This window comes from Podarcis filfolensis (assembly GCF_964270895.1).
Source record: "Podarcis filfolensis genome assembly, chromosome: W".
Classification (NCBI taxonomy): domain Eukaryota; kingdom Metazoa; phylum Chordata; class Lepidosauria; order Squamata; family Lacertidae; genus Podarcis; species Podarcis filfolensis.
Genome location: NC_139619.1, coordinates 12629931 through 12655803, shown reverse-complemented (window position 1 = coordinate 12655803; position 25873 = coordinate 12629931). Strand labels below are relative to the sequence as shown.

General features: G+C 47.9%; 1 protein-coding gene across 1 annotated transcript in view; it reads right to left on the bottom strand.

Moving 5' to 3' along the window:
- Window positions 1-4615: 4615 nt before the first annotated feature.
- The window catches only part of LOC310753763 (inositol polyphosphate 5-phosphatase OCRL-like), a gene marked incomplete at both ends in the record, with an annotated part of 441592 nt that continues 420334 nt past the window's right edge, over window positions 4616-25873 (bottom strand). The window contains 1 exon segment of the mRNA XM_083595106.1: window positions 4616-4731. Coding sequence (XP_083451232.1) covers window positions 4616-4731 — 116 coding nt within the window.

Sequence of the window (25873 nt, the reverse complement as noted above, 5' to 3'; positions counted from 1 at the left end):
GCCTCCCTCCAACTAATTTTCTCTCATTTTGGCATGGCAATAGCATACATTTTATGGGCGGTCTTGTTGTTTTTAGTATACCTAAAATCCTTTGCTTATTAGCCCACATTTTGTTCAAAAAATTGCTTTGCAGAGGTAACTACCATAGAGTTATCAAATTTTTCAAAAGTAGGGGGTGGCTTTTGAAAAATAAGGGGTCCTCAGTAATCAGCCAATTAGGAACCACTGATCTAGTTCCATCCCCTACAATGCAGGAATAATGCAGTTGGCCTATACAGGGATCAAACTTATGACCTTGGCATTATCAGCACCCCGCTCTGAACATCTGTGTCACCTTCAGAGTTGTTGTTGTGGGAGCTGTAGTTCACCAAAGTAAATATTGAAAGGATCCTCTTTTCACATCAAGGACAGACCATGCCAAACATCTACCTTATGCACAAAATTGACTCCCCAAGCTCTTCTTGTGTTTTAAGACGCTGGGATGTGGGGAGCCGGAAATTCCACTGGGCTGGCAGAAGCCCCTTTTGTGACTCAATAGAGCTCTGTCTTCAACCCCAATTTTAGTTTGGAAAACTCCTCCCTTTTTCTTTAACACACTCCCCTCCCCCCACTTTCCTGCATTCCACTCTTTTCCATATCGAAAGCAATTTCTAATGTCCACTGCCAGGACCAGCTGAGGATGTTTTTGCTTGAGGCAGAAACACCCTGAGCCTTTTTTTTTTTTTAAAAAAAAATAATATTTATTACTTTTAAAGATTACAGAAAAGGAAAAGAAAAAGAAAAAAGACAAGAGAGAAAAAACAAAAAATAGAAAAGAAACAATACAATACAATATATAAGCAATACAAAACACAACCTAAACACATTAAACTAAACTAAACAAAACCCTAACCCACCTTAACCCTAAACAAAACAAAACAATAACCATTTAAAAACATACATCACACCTTTTCCATACTCTACCTTTCATTCCCTTGTTTCCTCGACTTCCTCTCACCTCCCTTTTTGTATTCCACTTCTATTAATTGTTTCAGCAAATCCTTTCCATCTTTCTCTATTTTCTGTCATATTATAAATATCTTAACATATTTTTTATCATTAAAACTAAAATACTTATATATGCTTAACTCCTTATAACATTTCTGCTAAGGCCATAAAATTTCTTTCCACCATTTTTCTATCATTCATTAATTTTACAGTATTTCTATATATAAACTTTAAATTCTCTAATCTTCTTCCACCATCTCCTCTCCCTGGTTTTGGATTCTGCCAGTCCTTTCCGTCAATTCCATATAGTCCATCAACCTGGAGATCTTATGTCCGAGGCTCTTAACTCTTTTCCAGGTCCCTTCTGCAGGTCTTCTTCATATTCTTTAATGCCAAAGAGCAGATCTCGGGAAGACTCCAACCTAACAATGCTTTTATTCCTTCCGGACAGGTCAGCCAAATTTCCATAGTTGAAGCTGAGGTCTATGACATGTTTCAAAATTCCTCCAAATCCAAAGGCCCCCAGAACTCCAATCTCCTCCAGACCCAAGTCCATGTCCCAAAAGTCAGTTAATCCCTGCATAGAGGGATCTTTCCAACTTTCCTTCTTCCGTCCAAGCCGGCATCCAATCCTCAAAATCTGGCTTTTTCTAGATTCAATCATAGAAGGCCTCAACTTGTAATCCTCAATTTGCTTCTGTAAGGCTGAGGATCCCGCTTGTATTACTTTAGGCTCAACAACCACAGCTTTCTCTTTCTCCTCCACAATTTGTCCTGCCAAAGTAGATTCTTGTACCAAGTCCTGAATTATTTCTGTATTGGTGCTCACTTTTTGTCTCCAATTAGTCACTTTTTGATCCAAGTTGTCAATTTTAAAAGACATGTCATCCGTCTTCTTATCAAGCTGTTCCAGTGAGTAGCTTATCTTACATAATACCGTCACAATGGCTTCTCCTGTCAACATTTTGAATGGTCCAAGGTCAATCTCTGGTTCTCACGATTACTTATCTTGCAGCTGGTGATTCCCCAGTTGCACTCCTGTGACAGTTTCAAAGACTCCCTCTAGAGGGAAACAGTCTCCACTTGTATCAATCCTTTCGAACACAATTCAAGCCATAAAAATAGTTTCAATTTCCAGTTACTTTCCCTCCTTTTTAAACGCAGAAGAGGACAATGGAAACAGTATCTTTCTCTTATATAACTAGCTGTCAAAAATGTTCTGTTCGCAGTCAATGGACTCTCCCAAAACTTCACTCTTTCTGGCAGCCCTTTTCCAGGTTTGGAGCAGTGGTAATTTGGTTTTTCACTCTCTCCTGCAGGCTCGCTAAGTCCAAAATTTCCCCCCTCTTCTCCTGCTTCCAAGGGGGGTTTTGTAGTTTTAACCGATGGAAATTTAATCCTTTGCCAAAAGCTTTCAAAGACTTTAGCTTATAACGTCTTTGCTTCAATCTATTTACAAAAGGGGAAGGCGGACTTCCTGTTTAAGACCTTCCCCGTTTCGATGCCAAATTAAGATATTTAAAGATCCAATTTTCCATTCTACTCACGGGTAGTTGTTTAAAATCCAATTGTCCACAGGAAAAAGTCAGCGCTCTCCGGCAACAGCAATGCGGCTTCACTCCATGAAAGAAGCAGTCAATTCGAAGCACCGCGCCACTCACCCCACATCGCTCCGGATCCCCAAAACAGGGTTTCCCCGCGAGTAGGGGAGGCGCTGAAGGTGCCAGCCGAATCCCAAGTTCACAAGCTTCTCCCGCATGTGATTTCAGAGGGTCTCCGCCTTCGCCGTGGCGATCAGACCCTGCCTTCCACGGAGCAAGTTCCTCCCGATCGGAGGAGCTCCGCCATTGCCAGAGGCGCCAACCCAGAAGACTAGAAACACCCTGAGCCTTGCCTCTGCTTCTCCTGTAGGAAAGGAGGCTGGAGAGGAGCAGGTTGTGTTGGCAAAACCCTCACAAGGGCCTGACCGTGGTCACAATAGTGGCATGGCTGCAAGCATGGTGCTCTATGGACCTTGATCTGCCCCCCCTTGAGCCAATGGCCTTGCAACGCCTCATGCGCAGGTTGGCCCTGCCAATTCCTAGGGTGCCCAGTTGGATTATTTCAGTGGGGAAGGGGGAAGTTCCCAATCCTGTTCCACTGCTCTCCGCCTGCTTCCCCCCCTCAAAGTGATCCATCTAGCCTCCACTCCATCCCACTTCAAATGAAAATAAATAATAAAAGAGCTCCCATCCAGACTCTGCAGTCTCCATAGCTGCTCTCAGAGCTCCAGTCTCCTTTGGTCTTTTTGGGGACTCCCTTGAGAAGAACAAGTGGACATCTAGGAGTTGCTGTTGGTGGTGGTGGCGGGAGCAGGGCTCAGCTCCTCCTGCTCTTAAGTGTGCTCTGCTCAGTTCTGCAGCCTTATCCCTTGGCACCAGGTGCACATATGCTCTCATAACCCCCTCAAGCCAAGCCCAGTTCTTTTTCTGCCTCTGTTCTCCCTCCTACCACTGAGCCCTGGAGACAAAGCTTAATGGGGAGAGGGGAGGGCAGACCTCCCCTCAAGAGTCTATGCAATAATTCGCAGCCAGCTGCTGCTGGGCTGAAACTTGCAAGCTGCAAGCAGTATGAGGAAGGAGAGCAATTGAGAAACACCTTGGGGAAGCAATGTAGCCCTCTTTCTGCACCTGCAAGCCTTGTTGTGAAGAGCGAAGTCAGATTCCATGGTATCTGCACGACCTGATGCCCCATGCAGCACCCCCTCTCCACAGCCTCTCCCTCATGTGTGCTGCGAGGGCCCAAGGCGGCTACATTTGGAAAGTCTGGCTGAGCTTCAGAGCAGTGGAGAAACCAGCCAAGGCAAGTGTAGCTCCCCTCCAAACACCAGAACAATCTCTGCACAACGGATCTTTCATTTTGAAACAACCGCTTCCCAATAAATTAAGAGTGTGTGTGCACCAAGTACAGGAACCCAGGACAGAAAAGCAGAAAGACAAAGTTGCAGAACTTGGGGTCGGGTGGGGAGCCCAACCCAACCCAGCTGTACCCACTGCCTCAGCTCCCCTCCTGCTGCCCAGCCTGCGCCCCCTCCTCCTCCCTGGTCCCTTTAGGCAGTGCTTAGTGTTTCATGAAGAATGAACACCCTAGAACTCTACTTGGCAGAATGGGGACAGATAGCTGAACTATAGAGAGCAGGCTAAGGCGTACATGGGCCACAGTGGCTGCCCTGCCCCTTCTTGATGAGCATCAAGGCTGGGGGGACAGAGAAAGAGGTCCTGCAATCCCAGGACAGGCCAGGAATCCTTATGCCTGGTACCCACCAAGAGTAGCACATGCTCAGCTGCAGCAGAAGGGGAGAGCGTGGACTACTGCGCAGGGACTGAGAGCAGCAGTGGTGGTAGTAGGATGGGCAGGGAATGACTGTCCTCCAACAGGGTCCCTCCCCAAGCACCCTGAACCTGCTGCCAATGCCCTGGAACCATGTGGAAAGCCAAGTGTGCAACCGTGTCAGGAGTCAAGAGGAAAAGGTGGAAAGGGCGAAGCACAGGGAAGGGAGTTGGCACATGGCAAGATGGCACAAGGGGAAGGGCAGGCACCAGAGAACAGAGGCTGGGCCTTGCCTCTTCCCTCCCAACTTCGTCTCCAGTCACGCTTGGCACCTTTCGTAGTCATCCGCCCCCAGCAGGAAGCCCAGGAGGAAGCCGATGGCACTCGGTAGAACGTTGGGCAGAGGCCGTAGCAGGAGGCTGGCGAAGAGGGTGGCTGCAGGGAAGCGAAAACATTTGCATGAAAGGAGGCGGGAGCAGGAGGAAGGCCAGCTCCCAGCCAGGACAGACAGGCCTTACCTAGCATGTTGCCATTGACGTTGTTGCTCTCAGAGTATTTCAGCAGCTCCCGTAGGAAAGCCACCACGAAGCGGAACATATTCTGGTGCGACCGCGGCAACTGGCAGATCACCTGCAAGACAGGGAGGGGCGGTTTGGAGTTTCAGTGCAGAGCTTTGCTAGAGGAGGGGCATGGATCACTAGCACGGTGTACTTGTTATGTTTGCAGGTTTAGACCTGGCATAAAAAAAAAGAATGTTTAAAATGGTAACCGGACTAGAACTCTGCTGGGAACTTTGGGGAACAATACAACTGGAGAGTCGGAAGGGACCACAAGGGTTAACTAATCGAACCCCCTGCAATGCCTAAGGTGGGACTCGAACTCAGGACACTGAGATGAAGAGTCTTATGCTCTACCAACTGAGATATCTTGGGGGAAGGGCCATAGCTCTGCAGTAAACCACCTGCTTTTCATGCAGAAAGTCTCAGGCTCCACCCCCAGCATCTCCCAGGAGGGTAGGGAACATCCCTTGTCTGAAATCCTGGAGAGCCACTGCTTGTCAATTTCGACAATACTGAGCTAGATGGCCCAGTATATGGCCGCTTCCTGGGTTGGAAATTCAAGCAAGGTTCACTGAAACAGGTGGGCTATTGTTACAAGTCCTGGTCAGAAAGCAAAAAGGCAACATGTGCGCACCCCACCCCCCTCCACAACCGAGAGGGATGGTTATCAAAGGAGACATCAGCAACCTCTGCAGTTAACAAGGCTTCCCAGACCAGACTAGCCCTCCTGCCAGTGTGCCGGTTTACTGGCTTTCAGGGATGTTTTAGTGGATTTCCTGTTACTCGCGGCAACATTTGGACTAGATGACTTTGGAAATCCCTTCTGATTCTATGCTTCTGTACACACCACAGACCAGCCAGGAAGAGATGGGGCTCTGGGGCCGACCTGGCGACAGAGGTGGCTGTCATGTGAGCACTCAAGGCAGCGCTGATAGAGTTCATAGCAAAGGACCGGTTCTGGCACTGCCTCCAGAAAGATGAGCAGAGCTTCGGCCACCGAGTGGTCACTGCCAGCTATTGACAGCCTGGCAAGGGAAGTGTTCTGTCCTGTTACCTGCAGCCTGCCTCCTTCCCAGGCTGGTCCAAAGCAAGAAGCTTGGTCCTTATACATCTGGGCCCACCTTGCAAGTTCCCCCTTTTGGCGCAAGGTGGACCTTGAACCCGCAGCCCTGAGATTAAGAGTGTCACGCTCTACCAGCTGAGCCATCCCACTGTAATTATCCCACACCTCCCCTCTTGACGAAGCTGCCTGCAAAGCTGATCTGCCGAGGAAATGTCCTTCTGCAGGCATGGTTTCAATCCAAACAACAAATACTAGTGGTCAACTCCAAAAGTGCGGTCAAGAAACCCTGCTTGCCAAAGAACAATTGAACGCACCCTTGAAACTCCTTTGCAGCCATGTCTTTACTTGTCTCCACACCTGACACCACGTAAGATGCTAGATGTGGGGCCTGCGGGCCTGTCAAGGTTCCCCACCTCTGCTCTATCTAGCCAGGCTGATGTTTTCAAATGGGGGTTAAAGCTGTGAAGCTGTTTGGATGCATGACTGGACTTGACTGTGGGCATTTCAGTTTGCTGTGTCTCAGAGCCTTAAGGATGGGCTGGCCTAGGAACCTAAGCCACCAGGTATATAAAAGTGAGGTCCACTCAAGCCAAGAGCGAAAGAAAACCACCAAGCAGCCCTGCTCCCCAACAATGTCCCCCAAAGAGGATACGGATCGTCTCGGGAATGCTGGTGTCCAGGCACTCAATTCTCTCCTGCAGCTCGTCCTGCGTGCCCGGGGTCTGGAAGAGGTCCTCCTGAAGCAGAGTATCACCCATGCATTCGGAAGGGATGAGGTACATCCTGGATAGCATGAAGAACAATCCAGCCCTGGGGTGCATAATGTGAGGTCGAGGAATGCCACAATGGAGAGAAGCCCATCACCAAGAGAGCTGGCACAAGGGCTGAGAATTGTATCCCGCCTGCTTTCCACAGTAGCATTCCTACTACCCTTCTCCTGATTTGGGGCAATGGGAGAGTGAAATCATTCCCCGCTTCTTCTAGTGGCCAGTCTTAGAGAGCCGCTTTGCTAGGGGTAGACAGACAATGGTTGGGAACACTTGGGTTCTTCTGAGCCGCTCTAAGGAATAGTATATGCTGGATGTCCCACCCGCTGCCGCTCCACCAAGGTGCCACTATACTCACAGCAGGAGCTTGTAAGAGCGAGTCGGTAGCTAAGATATAAATCAATTGGGACGTTTGGAACCTGCACACCCCAAAACTGGTACTGGATTCCAGCCCACACCCATCCTTTCAATGGTACCGTCCCCCTCAGCTCACCTGGTGGCAGGCATTCTTGAAGAGGTGGTCCACCAAAAGCCAGATCTCCTTGGCCGCTCAGTGGAGTCATCACCATCCTGGGGTACGATATCCAGAAACTGCTTCTCCTGGAGGTCCAATGACAAGCGGGACTGGCGTGAGAGCCTGACAGAATGTGTGCCTGTATGCATTCTTTCCTTGCTCCAGCTGGGTGGACAAGTCTTGCCCTCTGAGGCCACAACTAGGGCTGGGCAATAGCTGGCTTTCAACACGGTGATATATCACTAGCTAAACATTGCAATACACCAATATATCACAATGTCTGAAATAAGATGGAGCTATGTAGAGGCATTGTCTGGCTTCACAGTTTCCCCCCACATGGTGTTTTTTGCATAGTACACACACACATCATGATTCGCAATATATTGCCAGGTCAGAAATTATGAAACCAGTCTCACTATCTAGACTTCAAGCTGATTTGAAAATATATCTATATTGACATATCGCCCGGCCCTAGCCACAGGAAGCATCTCGAGTGGGGAAACAAAAAACAAATTGCTTGCACCCCAAATCCAAGCTCCCCCTCCCCCTATTAATATGCAGCTAGTAATCCTCCCACTCCGGATGTGCAGTTCACCCAAAAGCTTACTAAATATGCAGCTGTGGACATGGGGTTTGGCTAGAGAGCCAATGTGGTGTAGTGGTTAAGAGCGATAGACTCGTAATCTGGGGAACCGGGTTCGCGTCTCCGCTCCTCCACATGCAGCTGCTGGGTGACCTTGGGCCAGTCACACTTCTCTGAAGTCTCTCAGCCCCACTCGCCTCACAGAGTGTTTGTTGGGGAGGAAGGTAAAGGAGAATGTTAGCCGCTTTGAGACTCCTTCGGGTAGTGATAAAGCGGGATATCAAATCCAAACTTCTCTTCTTCTAACATTTTATTTAAATTGTTGGAACCTGCCCTGGGACCTTAGGGTGAAGGGCAGGAAATAAGTAACAAAAACAGCAACAGAACATGGATGGGCCTTCATAGGTTGATGGGCTGCAGCCCCAGCCAGCAGGATGAGATGATGGGGTCACATGTTCACCACCCCTTGTCTAGAGCACGTTGCAGAGGCAGTGGTAGAAACTGAGCAACAGCTGGAGCCCCAGCCCACGACTTTGTATGGGCAATGCAGCACACAGCAGCTGGTGAACCATGCCTCCGGCCTCCTTCCCATCTTCCTCTCCAGAAATGTTCAGGGTGGTTAGTTCTATCTCAAGCTACCACATTCAAGAGAAAGAGAAAGAGAGGAGGGGGGAGCAATGCATTTTGTTCCCACAATGGCCAACCACATGCCCTTGGGAGTCCATAGGGACACGGGGACAATAGCACTTTGTCCATAATGTTCCCCAGAAACTGGTAATCAAAAGCATGTGGTTTGTGATAATAGTGGCAAGAAATAGCCACTGATAAACATATCCTCCATGATTCTAAATGTCTACAGCTGTCCAAATTGACAGTCACCACTGTCTCCTTGTGGCTAGGATAATACACCCAAGTCTATCTGATTTTGAGAGGAGTGACATTTCCCTGAGCCACCCCAAAGCAGCCACTACCGCTTCCCAAATGCCAGTGCTCAGGTGGTAAGAGTAAGCCAGAGTGGCATAGTCTGTGCAGCAGTTGCTGAGCACAGAGACAAGGAGAAAACTGGCTCTTGGGGCCAGAGGGGGCTGGCGCCTGCATCATGAGACTGGGCTTTCTGCCTCCCGGGCTGCCAATCGCAAGCGGACCCAGAGTCGAGCAGTGCAAAATCAGTTACAAGCAGTGATGGCAAATTCTGGTTTCGTCTCCGTTCTCCTCTGCCGAGTTCTACAAGGGCCATGTTGAGACTAGGGAAGAGACCAAAGCAGAGAGCTAGAGCCACCACCTGGACTGGATTTGAGTCAGAAGGCAGGCAGGTGCGGGTTGCCTGAGAGGAAAGTCAGGTTGGTGGGGTAGTGCCTGGTTTGCCCTAAGGGACTAGCTGCCACTGCATGGAGCAGCTGCTGATCGTTGACAAGGGCAACTCCATTTACGTGCCTTCGAGGCACATGCACACTGCCGCAAAGCTGGAAGGGGCACTTGAAGGGGCAAAAATGTCCCCCCCCAAGAGCACAAAAGCGGCAAAGCGGCATGGAAACAGCATCTCGACTCCCTCCCAGGAGCTTTGGCACTGACCTTTCAGGCCTGTGGAGAGTTGGAGCAAGGAGTTTTGCAGAGAGGCTGGCAAGTGCTGCTGGTTTTCAAAAGGCCTTTCAAAAGGGTTTCCGGACGTTTAGAGGGTGTTTGCAGGCTTTTCCAATGCTGTCCCCAATATACACAATTTCATTTAAACGCACGGTACCTCGGAACGCAACCCCCGTGTAAACGGGGCGTTGCCTGTACCTGATTTGAGCCCGCTACAAGAACATCTAGAGGATAGCAAACCAACTGTTACCTTTTCTAGGAAGCTGTCTTCTCCTTGAGATCAGAGGAGGAAGGCAAGAGCAAAAGACAACCAAGGGTGTTAATGGCACAGGCCCTGAGAAGAGAAAGAAACAGCCCGTTGGCTGAACAGTATCTGGGCAGATGGCAGGGAAATGCACACGGTTCAGTGGCCCTGCGAAAGGGCAGGTGGGAGGACCAGAACCTGGGATGACTCAGTCAAGGCAAACAAAGGGCATGAACAGCACACAGGAAGCGGATGCACAGCTACAGAAGCTGAAGCTGAATGCAGCGGAGGACCCCCAGCCCCCACATTTCTGAGTGGAAGAGCAGCTGTTTTTCAAGCAGGCAAGCAGAGTGGGAAGGGTAGACATCCAGCACAAGGCTTCCAAGGAGGTCCCGAAGCAGCTTGGTAGGTAGCTCCCACCAGTGGCGTAGCGTGGGGGGTGCAGGGGGGGCCGGCCGCACCGGGCGCAACATCTGGGGGTTAGGGCAAATCCACGGGATAGGGGGCGCAAATCCACGGGTTGGGGGCGCAAATCCATGGGTTAGGGGGCGCAAATTACTTGCCTTGCCCCGGGTGCTGACAACCCACCCTACGCCACTGGCTCCCACTGATGGTGAGGAAATAGTCCTTGCCACGGTCAAGGTGAAGGACAAAGATAGCCTCAATCTTCTCTTCCTTGCTGATGTACACATCCAGGGAAATGTCCACCGTCTCACCTAAAATGGGAGGAGGTCAGGTAGATACATTCTTTGGCACAGCCAAGTTGGCTTGTCTGTAAATTAAAAGTTAAGACGGTGAAGAATTCAACAGAAGGACACAATAGGAGGCTGCTGGATCAGGCCAATGGCCCATCTAGTACAGCATCCTGTTCTCACAGGTGTATGGGGGAAACCTTAACTTCAAGAATTAGGAAAAGAAGCGACTCAGTTCCCACCCCCACCCCGCTTTCCTCTCTAGTCCTCCAAAGCAGCAGCTGCACAGAAGATGGTGACAGGATACTGGGGGGTAAGAGAAAGTGATCCTAACAAAAGAATATAAAAAGGGAAAGCATTTATTTGTCTCCTAAAGGATTTTTGCGCCCCCAATGTAACTTTCTTTTTTAGTTTACATTTCATTGAGTTTTTAAAAGTTTGGCTAGTTCTATATGTTCCCCAAGATATTTTTGTGCCTGCACAACATAAAAATACGCATTGTTTTTAAAAAGTAATTTTTTGACGGACTGCTCTCACTGGTTCCCTGCGATGCCAAAAGGTGTCAAGGAGATAAGTAACTATACAGCCTTTAGGGAAGTTTTTAATGTTTTATGATGGTTTTGCATATGTTGGAAGTCTGAGGCTGCCCCCCCTTGCCTTCCTTGCAGCATCCTTCTCAAAGAGCTAAGGCATGACTACGCTCACAGAGTTTAAATCCACCGTAAGGTGCAGCAATCAGGCCTCTGTTTCAACACAAAATACCAATGATCCTTATGCCAAGTGGGAGAAAGGTCCTCAACATGATGAACACACAAACCTTGGAGAGAAAAATGTAAAACAAAAAGCACCAGCAATTTAATTGGACTTAATGGAAGTCTCTGCTGATAAGAGCATGTGAGCAACGCAGATTTTCCAGACAGATGCAAAACCTAGAGCAGGAAACCTTAGACCTTTAGATATTGCTGGACAGCAGCTATGCTGGGGCTGATGGGAGTCCAACAACATCTGGAGCGTGTGCTGAGCTAGGAAAGCCCTCTAACTGGGAAACTGCAGAGCAGTCCTACTTATTCCAAGGCAACCCTCCAACTTAATTGGGACTTGCTTCTAATTCAGGTTGCACAAACCTGCAACCTTAAAAAGGATTTGTAGAAGTCGCAGTCATCCTATGTTATAGCTACACTTTGCTCCTAACTGCCTGAAAGTGGTTTCTCTAGCCTAGGCTGGGGTATCCCAGACAAAGGAAATAAACAGGGCAAAATCCTAAACCACCACATATAACACAAAGATGTCTCTCACCTGGTTGTAGGTCAGAAGTCTCTGAAGCTGATTTTTAGTGATCAGATGACAATGCTGGAAAAAAGCAAAGCAACCACAGCTACAGGCTAGCTCACGGGGTCGGGGGTCGGGGGGCAGCCTGCTGCCACTTCCTGCAATATGTAGTAAGACTGATAACTAGGATTGGGCAGTATGATCATATTAGGCTAGTGCTCTGTGAACTAGACTGGCTCTTGAACTGCTTCCAGGCCCAATTCAGAGCATCCCATTTGGCCTTTCAAGTGTTTCAAGGTTTGGGAAAAGGGTACCAGAAGAAGGCCCACTTATTTTTGCTTCTCTACTGACTAGAATCTTTAGCAGGGGCAGCCCTTTCCCAGGGAACTCCTGCTCTTTCAAGTATGGCAGGGCCTTTTCAGTCATGGCACCTGACCTTTCAGAATAATCTCCCAAAGAGGTTCACCTGGCCCCTGCTTTGATGTCCTTTCAGCAAAGACTTTTAGAATTTCCCCTGGTTCTTGAATTCATGGGCAGGGCTCTTGTGGCCCTCCAAACCCTGCTGTAGTACATAGGAAGCTACCTTATATTGAGGCAGACCATTGACCCATCAAGCTCAGGACGGACTACATGGACTGGCAGCAGCTTTCAGGCAGAGATCATGCCCAGCCCGATCTGCACACACTGGTGACTGAGCCGGGAACCTTCTCCATGCAAAATGGCCGCTCTGCTTTCACGTTACTGCCCTTAACAAACTGCAACTCCCACCCCGATCACTGGAGAAGTTGCCCACATTTGCTATAATCTAATCTAATACATCTCTGCCACTCAGTTTATCTTGCTCTCTACTGGCTGCTCTAGTAGAAACCTTAGTGGTGCAGCTGCAGCAGCAGGGATCGCCGACACTGCACCCTCCTGGTGTTGCTGAAGTGGAACTCTCATGAGCCCCAGTCAGCAAGGCCAATTCTTAGCAATTATGGGAATTTTGGTCTATCAACATTTGGAGAGCACTATGCTGCCTGCCATAAAGAAGGCTGTTCACCGAAGAATTGATGCTTTTGAATTCTGGTGCTGGAGGAGACTCTTGAGAGTCCCATGGACTGCAAGAAGATCAAACCTATCCATTCTGAAGGAAATCAGCCCTGAGTGCTCACTGGAAGGACAGATCCTGAAGCTGAGGCTCCAAGACTTTGGCCACCTCATGAGAAGAGAAGACTCCCTGGAAAAGACTCTGATGTTGGGAAAGATGGAGGGCACAAGGAGAAGGCGACGACAGAGGACGAGATGGTGGGACAGTGTTCTCGAAGCTACCAGCATGAGTTTGACCAAACTGCGGGAGGCAGTGGAAGACAGGAGGGCCTGGCGTGCTCTGGTCCAGGGGGTCACGAAGAGGCGGACACGACTAAACGACTAAACAAGAACAAATGCTGCCTACCCTGAGCTACACAGGCAGGAAAGTTACAGAAACATGACTCAATTTGCTTCTCCAGATAGCGGAGACCAACAAGTTACATCAGCCAAGGCTCTCTCCCTCCAAGCCCTCGAAACGCACTCGTGTTTCATGATTGTCAGCTGCGGCAGACCCTGGTCAGGGGGCAGGAAGCTCATCTGGGCACAGATATCTTTGTAATCCTCGTTTCGGCGCCCAAAGTCTTCCACGTGGGCAGCAAGTTGGGAATTGATGATGCAGAAGCTGGTATTGTTGCAGACAAGCCTCACGGCCACACACCCCTTGTTACCCTGCAGGGGCGGAGCAAAGATGGCTGTTAGTGAGCAAGCGGGAAAGAGGGGGAAACTGGTTGGCAGAGATTAGAAAAACAGATAGATCGACGTAGGGAATTCCGCTGTCAGGGTCTACTCCCCATCTTCCCCATGATGCCTGTGCCCACTGTCTCCCTCATCACTTCCTTGATGCGGCTGAGCTGGTCCTTTCTGACAAAGATGAGCACCAGCTGCACCTAGAAGATGCAAGGTACTGGGATGTCTACCAGCTCTGTTCATTGCTTGCTGTCCTGGGCCGGCTGGATGCAGATAGGAGTGGCAGGTGGCACCAACTGGGGATCCCCCAAGGGAAGAAGGCTCAGAGCCAGGGAACTGGTGGGGGGTCGTCCGAGGGAGAAGAGGGAGCAGACTGTGAGCAAGAGGAGGTGTTGGAAACTGAAGAGGCAGGAGGGCAGGAAGATTCTGTGGCAAACAGCAGTCCAGAATCCGAGGCAGAAGTGGAGGCTGGAGGCGGGGGTCAAGAGGCAGAGATCAGGCAGGCTGCTGAAGAAGCCAGGGGGTCTCCCCACCCTGCTGTGATCAGCTCCCCTCCCTGCTGGTCTCCCAGAACACAGAGAAATTAAGAGGAGGGAGCAAAGACAGGCAAGGTGTCAGAGTCTCAGGTTGCTTGGGAAGGACCAGGGGGAGGAGGAGACTTCAGAGAGTGGTGGGAGGGTAGCAACCTTCAGCCTTCACAACTACCTCACTGGGGCAAGACCTGTTGGGAAAAGTTTCTGTGATCACGAGGCCTGCATGGTTTGGGTTTCTTTGAATAAAGAATGTTGGCTTCTTTTGAATAAAACATCACTGACACCAGGTGTTTTTTCTTGCTGACCTCCTCCTCCTCCTCCTCACTCCAGCTCCTGACAGCTGTCTGGCTGCTGAAGAAATGGGTGGGGTTTGACTTACTTTCTTGTACTTGGATTTGGAACGCAAAGCCTTTTCCACAGCTGTCAGCCACTCTTGCTCCTTTGTCGAGTCCAAGTAGAAGAAAGCCTCTGTGCTCAGGTCCAGCTCCTGGAACCGAATGCCCAAGTGCCAAAGAGAAGGATGTGGAACTGCAGGAATAGGACTCCAATCGGAACAGACGTGCTGGTTAAATATGCAAAGACAACCAGAGTGTGCAAGGGCAGGCAAGATCAGGACCAAGAACAAACAAGTAATACCAGCCACTTCTTCCTCAGCTTAGCTATTCTGGGCCCCAAAGGAGCTTTGCTAATGAAAGAGAAAAAGCTTTTTCCTTGTATTTTTTAAGATGTGTCAGCCAGCCTGATATCTAAGCACTATCCCAGTAGCCACAGGCAACCAGAAATTCTTTGAAGGCAAGTGAGTTGGTTGATCTCTCCCTTCTTCCTTCACCTGGCAACCTGGTTTCCAGGCTGGCTTTCCGGGAGCAGAAAACCACCTCTCAGATCTGCTGTGCCAAGCTTGTTTGCTAGAAGATTACTCCGTAACACCCTTGTCCTCTTTGCAAACCTCCTAAATGGCTAGCCTTCTGTGTTTCCATGCTGGCCATGAAGGAATGGGCATTCCCCACTCTGAAAACAGCACAGAAATGCTGTCTAGTAAAGGGGTAAAAAGAGCAAGCTAAACAGCCTCTGTAAAACAGATTGTTTCTATTCATGACAGTAGGAGGGCAGTTATCTGCAAGACTGTATTCAGTACTGTTCGTGCCTGCAAAGCTTTCGGGACAGACATACTCCAACCCTTCCAACCAGTGCCCCCTAACTTCCAGCTGAAACCAGGTACCTTTTTCATACCACAAATGTTCTTCAGTGGTGAACCATGGCATCTCAAATTCCAGGGGAGCCCTGAACGATGCCAAAATTCAGTGCCCCACGCCTCTCAACGTCTATTCAACATCATAGTTGCGGTGTCCCCTGTGGGGCCCGCAAGGCTTCACGCCAGTGTGACCAAACCCGTTGCACTCCCCTAAATCCATCTAAATGTTATGGGGGGGAATTGTCCCACTTAAGTTGCACTTTATAGCTCAAGAGGGCCCCTCTGGCTGATAATAATATAGTAGCACAGGGGACGCATCGCAGAACAACTTGCAAAGCAAAATGACATGTAATTGGTCCACCACAATTGCAAGATTATTGCATCCTTCAGGAATGGTGTGTCCAGCTCCATCTGAGTCATCATCCAGGCACGCTGTGGAGCTGCATGGATGAGAGATGGGCATCTTCGGCCAGTCAGGGGTGAAGAGCTGGCAAGATCCCCTGTACTGAGCAGAAAAGCAAACTCTTTGGCCTCCGAGATCTCTCCCAACTCTCAGCAGCCCTCACTGTGAGCCATACTAGAGGAATTTTGTCCTGCTTTTGCTGAGCTACAACACAGGAGCGCACCCCCAGGGGGCCATGATGTGGTAACCCTGGCGAAGCATTGCAGAGCAACTGAGAAAGCAGAATGATGTTTGCGTGGACAGGCCATTAGAAAGCTGCACTATTATTGCATCGATAGCACATTGCAGAATACGGCCCCCCTCCAGGCAAAAACATCCGTCTGGAGGCACAGTAGCTTTCATTTCGGAGGTTATGGTTTTACATCTTCCTATTTATTTATTTATTTATTCAAAATTATTGATTTATTTCATAAAATTTATACACACCAGATTGTAAGAAACATCAAAGCCGTTTACAGAAAGATAAAACCATAAAATCAGGAAAAACCTACAGTACATTAAACGCTGAAGAAGTGAATACCAGAATAGATCAGAACTCACTCCCAAGGTAAGGGGAAGAGACATGGCTAAGATGGCAGGACAGCTTACTCTATGGTGTTAACCCCTTCACGCACTAATTAGACTGAAGCATGTTGGTTATATGAGACTGGTTATCCCACACAACATGCTCTCACGCAACCCATGCCCTCCAACTGAAAACCCATTTCCTGGACAATATCAACATTGTGTTTTGTGCCTGTGAACTGCACAGTGAATATTTTTATTAGAAAAGAAAACAGCCCGGTGTTTCAGCTTCTCAGAGTTGTTTTATTCAGTGCGCTGCTACAGCTTGTCACACCCAAATCCTCCAAAGGAATCTGCCAAAGTGCTTTTCCAGGCAAAAGGGGGCAGAGGGAGAGAAACCAAGAACCTCAAATTCACTAGACCAGGGATGGGGAATTGTGTGGCCCTCTAGATGTTGTTGGATTCCATCACCCCTGACCGTCGGCCATGCTGGCTGAGGCAGAAGGCCATTGGATCTGGCAATATCTGGGAGCCCACAAGATTCCCAGCCTTCGCCCTACACAAACAACCAGGCACTCAGCTGTGAGGCATGCCTCTTACCGGAGGGAGGGTCACTCCAGAGGCAGCTGTGGCATGAGGGTGCTGGATCATGCCTTTGTGGACACATCTGAGGATTAAAGAGGACCCCCTAGGAAGCATGCTTGGAGATCTTCCTTACCAGGTGGCTCTCTGGCAAAAGCAGAACAGTACTAACGGCCATATGGAACCACACCTCATAGCTGGATCAGACTTCCCAGATCCTGTAGCCTACATCAGGAGGAAGACTGGGGCAGAGGGGCCTAGAGTGGGAGTCAGAGCTGCTCTTAGGGCTGCATGTCTGAAGCATGGGCAGAAATCTTTGGGTGTGAGGTTGCATGGGGCTGTCTCTTTGTGTTTTGCCGGTGCCAAGCCGCCAGCCAGCCACAGGCAGGCAACCAACTGGCTTCAGGGGCAAGCTCCTTTGCAAATCCAGTCTGATTTCACCGAATGCAATGGCAGAGTGACCATTTGGCCCGTGTTCTGCTTCACTGTGAAATGGCGTGTGTTCCTCAACCCAGAGAACCTCTCGTTCAACGTCAAGCGGGTCTAAGGAAGAAAAGCATAAGAGTTAGTCTTGAATCCCCACACACATGTGCTTGGAGATGCCTGCACACCGCACACGTAACGCACATCTCCTCCCACCCACACCCAAAAAGTCCTGGGAACAATGGTTTGTTAAGGGTGCTGGGAATCGTAGCACTGTGAAAGGAAAACTAAGGTTCTTAGGATGCTTTGGAAGGGTGGAATGTTGAATACACAGCGGCCACATGGACGGACACACACACACACACACACACACACAACCAAGAATAGCTTCAACTTTTAGCACAAAAAGTCTTCAGCTAGATGTCATGCAACCCTTCGGCAGGGGCAACTTATCATTTTATTGATTTTCCATAACAAACAATTAAAAAGGCGGACAATCTTGCAAAGGAGTGTTGCCATTTAAACTGCTGGTGTGACGTAGGAACCCGAACAAAGAGAAGGAACCAACTACCCAGAGTCTGCTTCCGATTGCCCGTGTTCTCCACCTCCCTCTATCCTAATCAGCCGCAAACAAGAGTTCAGATTTGAAAGCCTTGTTATCACCTCATTCCCTTCAATTAGCCAGCTGCTCTGGCAGATGACATCAGTTCCTTCCCGCTCCCAATATTCCTGCTCCTAGCTTGGTTAGCCATAGCCCGGAAGCTGAATCTCAGGGGAACGCCTTTGGGCTGAGAAGGGCTCATCTTTTCTGGGCCTCTTCTCCCCCTCCGGAAGGGGTGCTTGGCTCGTGGCCTGTGAAATGCGCTCAAAATGTAAAGATGCCTTCTTTCCAGGGAGCCAAGGGAGAAGGGGGAAATTTGTTATACCCCCAAACCTTCCCACGTCAGAGATGCAGGAGTTGCGTCACCTCCAACTTCCTCAGGGATGAAGCAGCTACGAAAAACGAAACATCCCACCTGGGCACGGTTTCTGAGAGAGCAACAGCAGAAGACCCAGACTCTGGCAAGATGAGCATTTGCCCAGTGGATTCTGGCCGGTCCATGAGGGCAGACAGGGGATGACTGCTGTGGCCGCCAGCCCCTTCCCACTCCATCTCAGATACAGAACGCATTTGCTCAGCCACTCCTTGGCTCTGGCGCCACCTACTGTTGGCCTCCTTGCCTTCCACCCTCCCAGTCCCAATGAGCACCATCCACCCCTGGTCCAGAGGCGCAGAGCAGTAGTTAGGTGATCTTGCGCCCCGGCAGAACCGTCCAGATTGCGCCCCCTAGCCACGGACAAGTTAGCTCTTCTTTCTGCCTCTCCTTCCCCCCCCCCATTCAATTCACCCTGGAAGTACAAGTATTGAAAAGTAAAATGTTAGAGGTTTCCACTCCCCCCCCCCCCCCATAGCAATATAATTGGATTCAGCTAGCTGGTCAGTCTACTTTCAGTTTCACTCCTGGCTCCTTGTTAAATTAATACTGCATCAGAAAGCTCCCAAGCAGATATCCAAATTTCTTTGGCATTTCTGCAGTTGTTAATGAGATGTTTCTTCTAGTCCAGGGGAGTCTTTTGATCTTCTTCCAGGAAAGCAAGAGTGCAATTTTTTTAGTCTCCCTTGCTTTCCTGGAGACCTTCAGCTTAAAGACAAACTGCTCTGGAGTGAGAAAAACCCATCACACTCAAAAACCCCCGGCTGGAGGGACCTGGAAGTGTGCAGGGAAGAGCAATTTTGTAGTGGCTTTGTTGCACAGGAGCACCAAGTTCACTAACTGGCTGATTCAGATTGAATCCCAGGCAAAAAGATTGCAATGGTGTGTGTTTCAGCCAGCCATCCGGCTGCTGCAACTATTCCCTGGGTGCCACCACACTGTCCTGTCTGTGTGTTTGGAAGGGAATGGGAGCTATGCTCCCCCCGGAGACACTCCACTCCTTCTTCCTTAGCTGTGTTGCTCAACAGTTGAGGCAACCTTCACAGTTCTGGGATGCTGATGCCAAAGACCTGGAAGTGTGCTGTCAATATATTTACAGTGCAGGGGTTCCTCCGGAGGAGACGACCACTTGTTTGTTTTGCGTTCATGTCTTGCTTACCCAAAACTTACAACAGTGGTTAGACTCTACTAAGAAAATGGTCAGAGTGCTTTAATCCATTCTCATTGGAAAAGCTGAAGTTCTCGGCTGGACCTGAATCCCTTCCACAAAATACTGACAGTCTGGAAACACCCTGGGTGCAAACATGTTTTACTGGGGAAAGGATCTTTGCCTCTTCCTCCTTCCTAACCTGCAGTAGTGCCCTGGCAAATCACAAAGTGCAGGCTCCCTTCATGGTACTCACAGCCACACCGCTTCTAAGATTATACAAATTTAATATATCAACAACAAATAAACACAATAAGGCTATAATGATACAATCTGAATCATTAGGGGTGCATTGCAGCAGTCATTGCAAATCTCCTGAGTCGCCTTTCAGCCAGAAGCTCTGCAGCACAGGTGGTTCTGATGATTCCCCTGTAAGGAAGGCTTACAATGTAGGAGGCTTTGGGGCTTTGTGAGAGGGGGGAAAGTGGAGACATCATAGAAGTATGCATGATGTGGGAAATGTGCAGAGCGATGTTTTCTCCCTCAGTATCAGAACCTGGAACTGGGGCTGAACCCGGGATCTGCACGCCAAGGCTGGAGTGCCAGCTGGCCACGTTGGGCGCCTGCCTGGAGAGTGGAAGCCGGGGGTTGGAGGGACATCGTGCTGCTCCTGGCAACCCCCACCCACCCCGACGTTGCCGCCCGCCCCAGTCTTTCTCCGGCGGCTCAGTTTAGCGGCTCATCCCAGGGGGGAATTCGGGTGGCGCTGCTTGCAGAAGGAGAAGTGGCTGGTACTAGCAGAACCTCCCATCTCTGGTAGGACTTCCAGGATCCAGACGAACGTTTTACCAAAAAGCATGGCTTGACTACTGATTTCCCATTTAAAGGATGGCAAAAAGACCGAAGTTTGGAGGACAGGTGAAAAAACCCACAAATTACATTTAAAGTTCTGCGAGATGCAAAGGAAAGCTTGCGTTTTAAACTTGCATTTTACAGCTTGTTGCTTGGTGCGGTTAACGGAATGGGGATATTGAGAAAGAAGAGACTTGGAATTAGAAGGTTAGGATTTCAGGGTTAGATGGCTTGGATATTTGTGGTAGATCAAGTCAGAGTAAATGCGCACCTTGAGAACCACTGTATTAGACGTGCGTGGCGTATTAAGAATCTGAAAATAGATATAAAGTTAGTTTATACACAAAGACTCTATTTTGGGTTTCACCAGAAGACACTTTTTATAGACAAAAGGCTGACGGATAAAGAGAAATGGTTAATCTACTGAGAGTTCTTAAAGTGGAAATGGGGAGATTGTAAAATTTAAACAAGGGGTTTCTCTTTTACACTTAATAAAAGAGGCTTGGGGTGTTGTTTATGGGTTCTTTTTCCGGGAGGGGGGGGGGTTTGCTGTTGCTGATGTTAATTTTTTATCTCTTTAGTTTGGATTATATGATTTACGTGGAATCTTATTATTTATGTGGATTTTTTTTTCCAATTTTGTTGTGTACTTTTTGATATTTTGTTCATTGTTTACGACTAGTTTTGTTATGTTTGCAGTTATGGAATATTTTATTTTTTTTGTAAGCTGCCTTGCACATGGTTTGAAATTTGGAAAGGCAACATACAAATAAATGATTGATTGATTGATTGAGAGATTCTAGTTGGAAATGAAGACTTGGGGTATGGAAGAGTGGAAGACGGGTTTTGAGATACAATTGTGCACATCATGTGATATCAAAAATGTACAAACTTTTGTTGAAATCCTAAATGGAAGAGGAACAGATTAAAAAGTGCATGATTAAAGAGGCAGGATTTTCTCTTTTTTTGGTTATATTGTACAGTTGGAATAGTGGTAACATATGTGGACTAAAGAGTTAAAATAAGAATTGAGTTATGACTTAAAATTGACTTTTAAATATATATATATATATTTAAGTATTGTTGGTATCTAACTTCCGAGAAGTTATTTAGAATACATGAAAACATACCAAATATTTGTTGGAAATGTCAAGAAGATGAAGGGACATTTTCTCGTGCTTGGTGGACATGTGAAATAGCTTAAAACATCTGAGATACAAATACATACATTGTTTTTGAAGGTTTCTATTCAACTGTTGGGACTTACCAATATACAGAAAGCCTTTCCTGACTATAGCGCTGCAGCAGCTCCCAGCCAAGTGCTAGGAAATGTTCCCCAGCAGATGGCATGCTAGGAGGTCCTGCACCACTGGGTTTTTCAGGCATTCAGAGAAATTGTGGATTTTAGGACTTAGAAATGGGTCAGCAGCTTCATTTGGCAATGCCAGAAAAGACTGCCCCTTCAAATTCTGTTTCTAACGTGTATAATAATTTAATAATTATATTTTTAAATTTATTTCTACCCGGCCCATCTGGCTGGGTTTCCCTAGCCACTCTGGGCGGCTTCCAGCAAAAGATTAAAAATACATTAAAACATCAGTCATTAAAAGCTTCCCTAAACAGGGCAGCCTTCAGATGTCTTCTAAATGTCATATACTTGTTTATTTCTTTGGCATCTGGTGGGAGGGCGTTCCACAGGGCGGGCGCCACTACCGAGAAGCCCTCTGCCTGGTTCCCTGTAACTTCACTTCTCGCAATGAGGGAACCACCAGAAGACCCTCAGCGCTGGACCTCAGTGTCCGGCCTGACCGATGGGGCTGTATTGAAGCACAATAGGGGGTGGCGTAGGGACTTTGCGCAGGTGATTGATGGTCAAGAAAAGGCAACCTTTGTGCTTTTTTATGTCAGGAGTTGGGAATTCTAGAAGTAGTACTCCTTTTTGCACGTTCTTACTTCCTGTACTGCTTGAGACCTTGGAAGATGGCGCCGGCAGTAAGTCTCCTGTGAGCCTCAACAGAGTGAGTAGGAGCTTTTTACAGAATAATAACAATAATACAGAAAGACACTCAGAAAAATCAAAGCTTAGCCTGATAAAGAATCCGGGAGCTACCAGGAGGTATTTTTAAACCTCCCCTCTCTCCTCTCCTGAGCTTTTTTTTTATCTGCCCTTTGTAATCCCGTGGAAGCCATTCAAACTTTCCAAGGCCATTCAGTGCTATTTTGAGGCTATTTGAGGCCAACTATAACCTCTGAGCTCCTTTTGAATAAGGCCCTAGCACACGGCTAGAGAAGATAACTCAAATGGTACTTACAAGACAGAATTATAAAGAACTGGGGATTCCTCTAGCTCAAGCACAAGCTGTTGAACCCCCTGCCCCAAAGAAAAAGCAGGCAAAAATTTCATATTATTTTAAACCAAAAGTAGAGGAAATAAAAAACACAGAGAGCCTGCATCCGCACGAATGGTCTGTCGACCGTACTTCGTTCGGAAGGGGCATAGAAGCAGAGGGAAGAGGAGGAAAAGGAGTCGACCTGGCAACCGAGTTAAAGCAGGCAACTTTAGAAAATACAGCCCTTAAGGCCCGACCGGAACAGGAGCCTCAACTGGGAAACCCAGAAATCAAGTCAAAAGAATCTACTCATCAATCTATGCTTAGAGGAAAGGGGGGGGTCTCCTGCCCCGACTGAGGTGGAGGAGTGGCCGAACGACACAAGAGTTCGACATCTAGACCTGGGCAGCTACAATTACATAATGACAGGGCTGTACAAAGATCTGTTGGAAGAACATCAAACTCAGCTAATTAAAGAACTGGGGCCAATTAAAAACTTTCTTTCAGAATGTTTGGGTTTGCTCACCTCCCTGATTGAACTAATCAGGAGGAAAGAGGACTGCCACTTTCACAAAGAAGCCAGCAACAAGCCAAATGGAAATAAAACCCAGCCCAACATTAAAGAAAGGAAAACAAGCAGAGCCAAACTAGTCCAAGGAAAAGTATTGGCCACTAGGAAACCTTCCTTAAAGGGAAAGAGTTCAATGCACAAGAAGAAGCTGAAGAATGTGAAAATGGGTCGAAAGGCTAAGCTGCCCTCTCGGTCTGGGAAAATGAATTTCTCAAAGTTATTCAAGATTCTAGAGAACTCAAGCACAAAGAACCCCAGCACAACAACGCCAAACAAGAGCCAAAGCCCAAACACTTTAAATAAACATCAGGTGGCTAGCCCTCCAAGGCTAGTAAAACAATCGCTGCCCTCTAGTGGAAAACTAAAGAGAACTCCAGATCCAAAGCAAGAAACTCCCCAGAAGGGAGTACGAAAGAGCCAGAACTTAATTTTAATTAAACATAAACTAGTCCTCCTCCCTCTTTTCAAGCATGGAGGCCTTTCCACACCTGCACAACAGAGAATTTATATACTTAAGAAAATTGACTTAGTCATCAGGGGCATTATTCCAGCAGAAAACATTGTCAGCGTGAAATTTCTTCCTTTTGATAAGGCCCAAAACAGAGTTGTGGTGACCTTTAAGGATTGGTCGGTAACTAAACAAATCTTGGACAAGAGGGGCAGGCTCCAGAGGGCTGGCCTGTTGGTGACCCGCCTATTCGAAGAGTCCGGCGTTCCAACATCCCTCTTAGGAACACGTAAGCCTACTAGTCTGCGCACAGAATTGGAAATGGCTTCTGAAAACTACAAACAAGTCCAACCGGAGGCAGTCAAAATTTCCAAACAGAAGGCTAAGCTCCAAAAAATTTTACTCCCTTCCAACGAACCCAAAAAAGATATCTTAAACGAAAAGGAGCAGTTCTTTTTAGCCTCCCTTGAGCAGATTCATCAGTCCCAGGATGCGTTAATAGCTAGGTTACAAACCATCAAATAATCCTTACTCCCCCAAGGCTTTTCTGCTCCTTTGGAATTTAACTTTGCTACTAACACAACAAAGCCCCTATCCAACGATGACTGGATGCAGTGTCGGTTCCTGTCCCCCGAAGAAGTGGGTTCTCCCACACAACCCTTAATACCTCAAACAACAACACACCAGGTAGATCTTGCCATGCCGATGAGTAGGAACGGTGCAATCTTTGTGGACGCCTCAGGATCCTTAGATGACATTCAGGTGGAGGATTGAAAGACAGACACAGCGAGGGGACACTGTGCCAGGGAAACAAAACTTACTAGGTTAGCACCTACCACAAATGATTTTAACAGCTCACTCCACCTCTACAAAAACATTCATTCCATCATGCTAAAGAACAAACGGAGGAGTCTACCTTTGTTCCCCTCATCACCATATTTCCACATCTTGTCGTGGAATGTGGCGGGCTGGCTGTCTAAGCAGGGCGATGCCGATTTTCTGGATTTCCTCTCAAAATTCCAGATTATTTGTTTACAAGAGACCTGGTGCCTAGACTCTCATCTCCCTTACTTACAGGGCTATGTGGCTTTTGCTACCCCCGCGAAAAAACTAAATAACCGTGGCCGACCTAGCGGCGGTTTGGTCACTTTTATCCCTATAGAGCAGGGGTTCAGGGTGCGACAACTGCAGTGGATGAAGAGCAACAATTTTCAGATTTTACTTATCTCCAATAACACAGGAGGAGATTTTCTATGTTTCAACGTTTATATTCCCCCCGTGTGTACTTCCTCTCAGACAATACAAATCTGGGAAGATTTGGAGTCATGCTTGGAGAAGGCCAAAATAGAATTTCCTGACTGGAACATCCTGCTGGCAGGTGACTTTAATGCTAGGATAGGCAGCGACATCAATTCGTATGGCTCCAAAACCCAGTTTTTACCAGAGGCGGACTGGTTTATTCCTTGGAGTTCTGATGATAAGGTCCTGAATAAGGCAGGTAATACATTACTGGAGATTGCCTTTAAGCATAATTTGTACAACCTGCATGGTACCTACATGGATAGGTCAGGAGGTTTCTTTTCTTTTATCGGCCCTCGTGGTGCAAGTGTGATTGACCATATCCTCAGAGAGTTACACACAGATACTACAGTCAAAATCAGAACTGGGCCATTGGGAACTCTTACGGACCCACTGCCATTGGGGAAAGGGGTCAAACAGGGATGCCTCCTAGCCCCATTTCTTTTTAACTTTTATATAAACGACATTGTTCAGTACATGGCAAAATACAAGTCATCGGCTCCAGCCATTGAAGGTAAACGTTTGAATATATTGCTATACGCCGATGACATGGCTTTAATGGCACTCACCCGAAGAGGCTTACGCAGCATGCTGGAGGGGATCGCAGCCTACTGCTCTCATAACTCACTAAAGATAAACTATGACAAAACAAAAATTGTGGTGTTTACTAGAGCTCGCCACACCTTTAGATGGTCTTTAGATGAACATGTGATTGAACAGTGCCCCTTTTTTAAATATCTGGGTGTTACATTTCAGGCTACATCTAGTTGGCTAGCCCACTTTAAGGCTGTAACCATCCTAACACGAAGAACAATTGGTGTCCTGCTTAGTTTCTTCCATACCCGGGGAGGACAATTGGTGATCCCGGCATTAAGAGCTTTTGTTGGGAAAGCTATTCCCCAGATGTTATATGGGATAGAACTCTGGGGGTGGAACCAGAGGCTGTTGGAACGGCTTGAAATTTTGCAAAATTATTACCTCAAGAGGATTCTAGGCCTTCCTCAAGGAACACCAGCAGCTTTCTTGAGGGTGGAAGTTGGATTACCCTCTGTGTCTGCCAGGGCCCACTTAAGATTCCTACGATTTTACATCAACCTTGCAAACACTTCAAACACCTTATTGGCCAAACAAGCCTTTGTATCTCTTCAAAAGAACACCACTTGGCGTCAAAACCTATCTGAGATCCTGTTTAGATACACCCTACCGGAGTTTAATATTCTCAAACTGT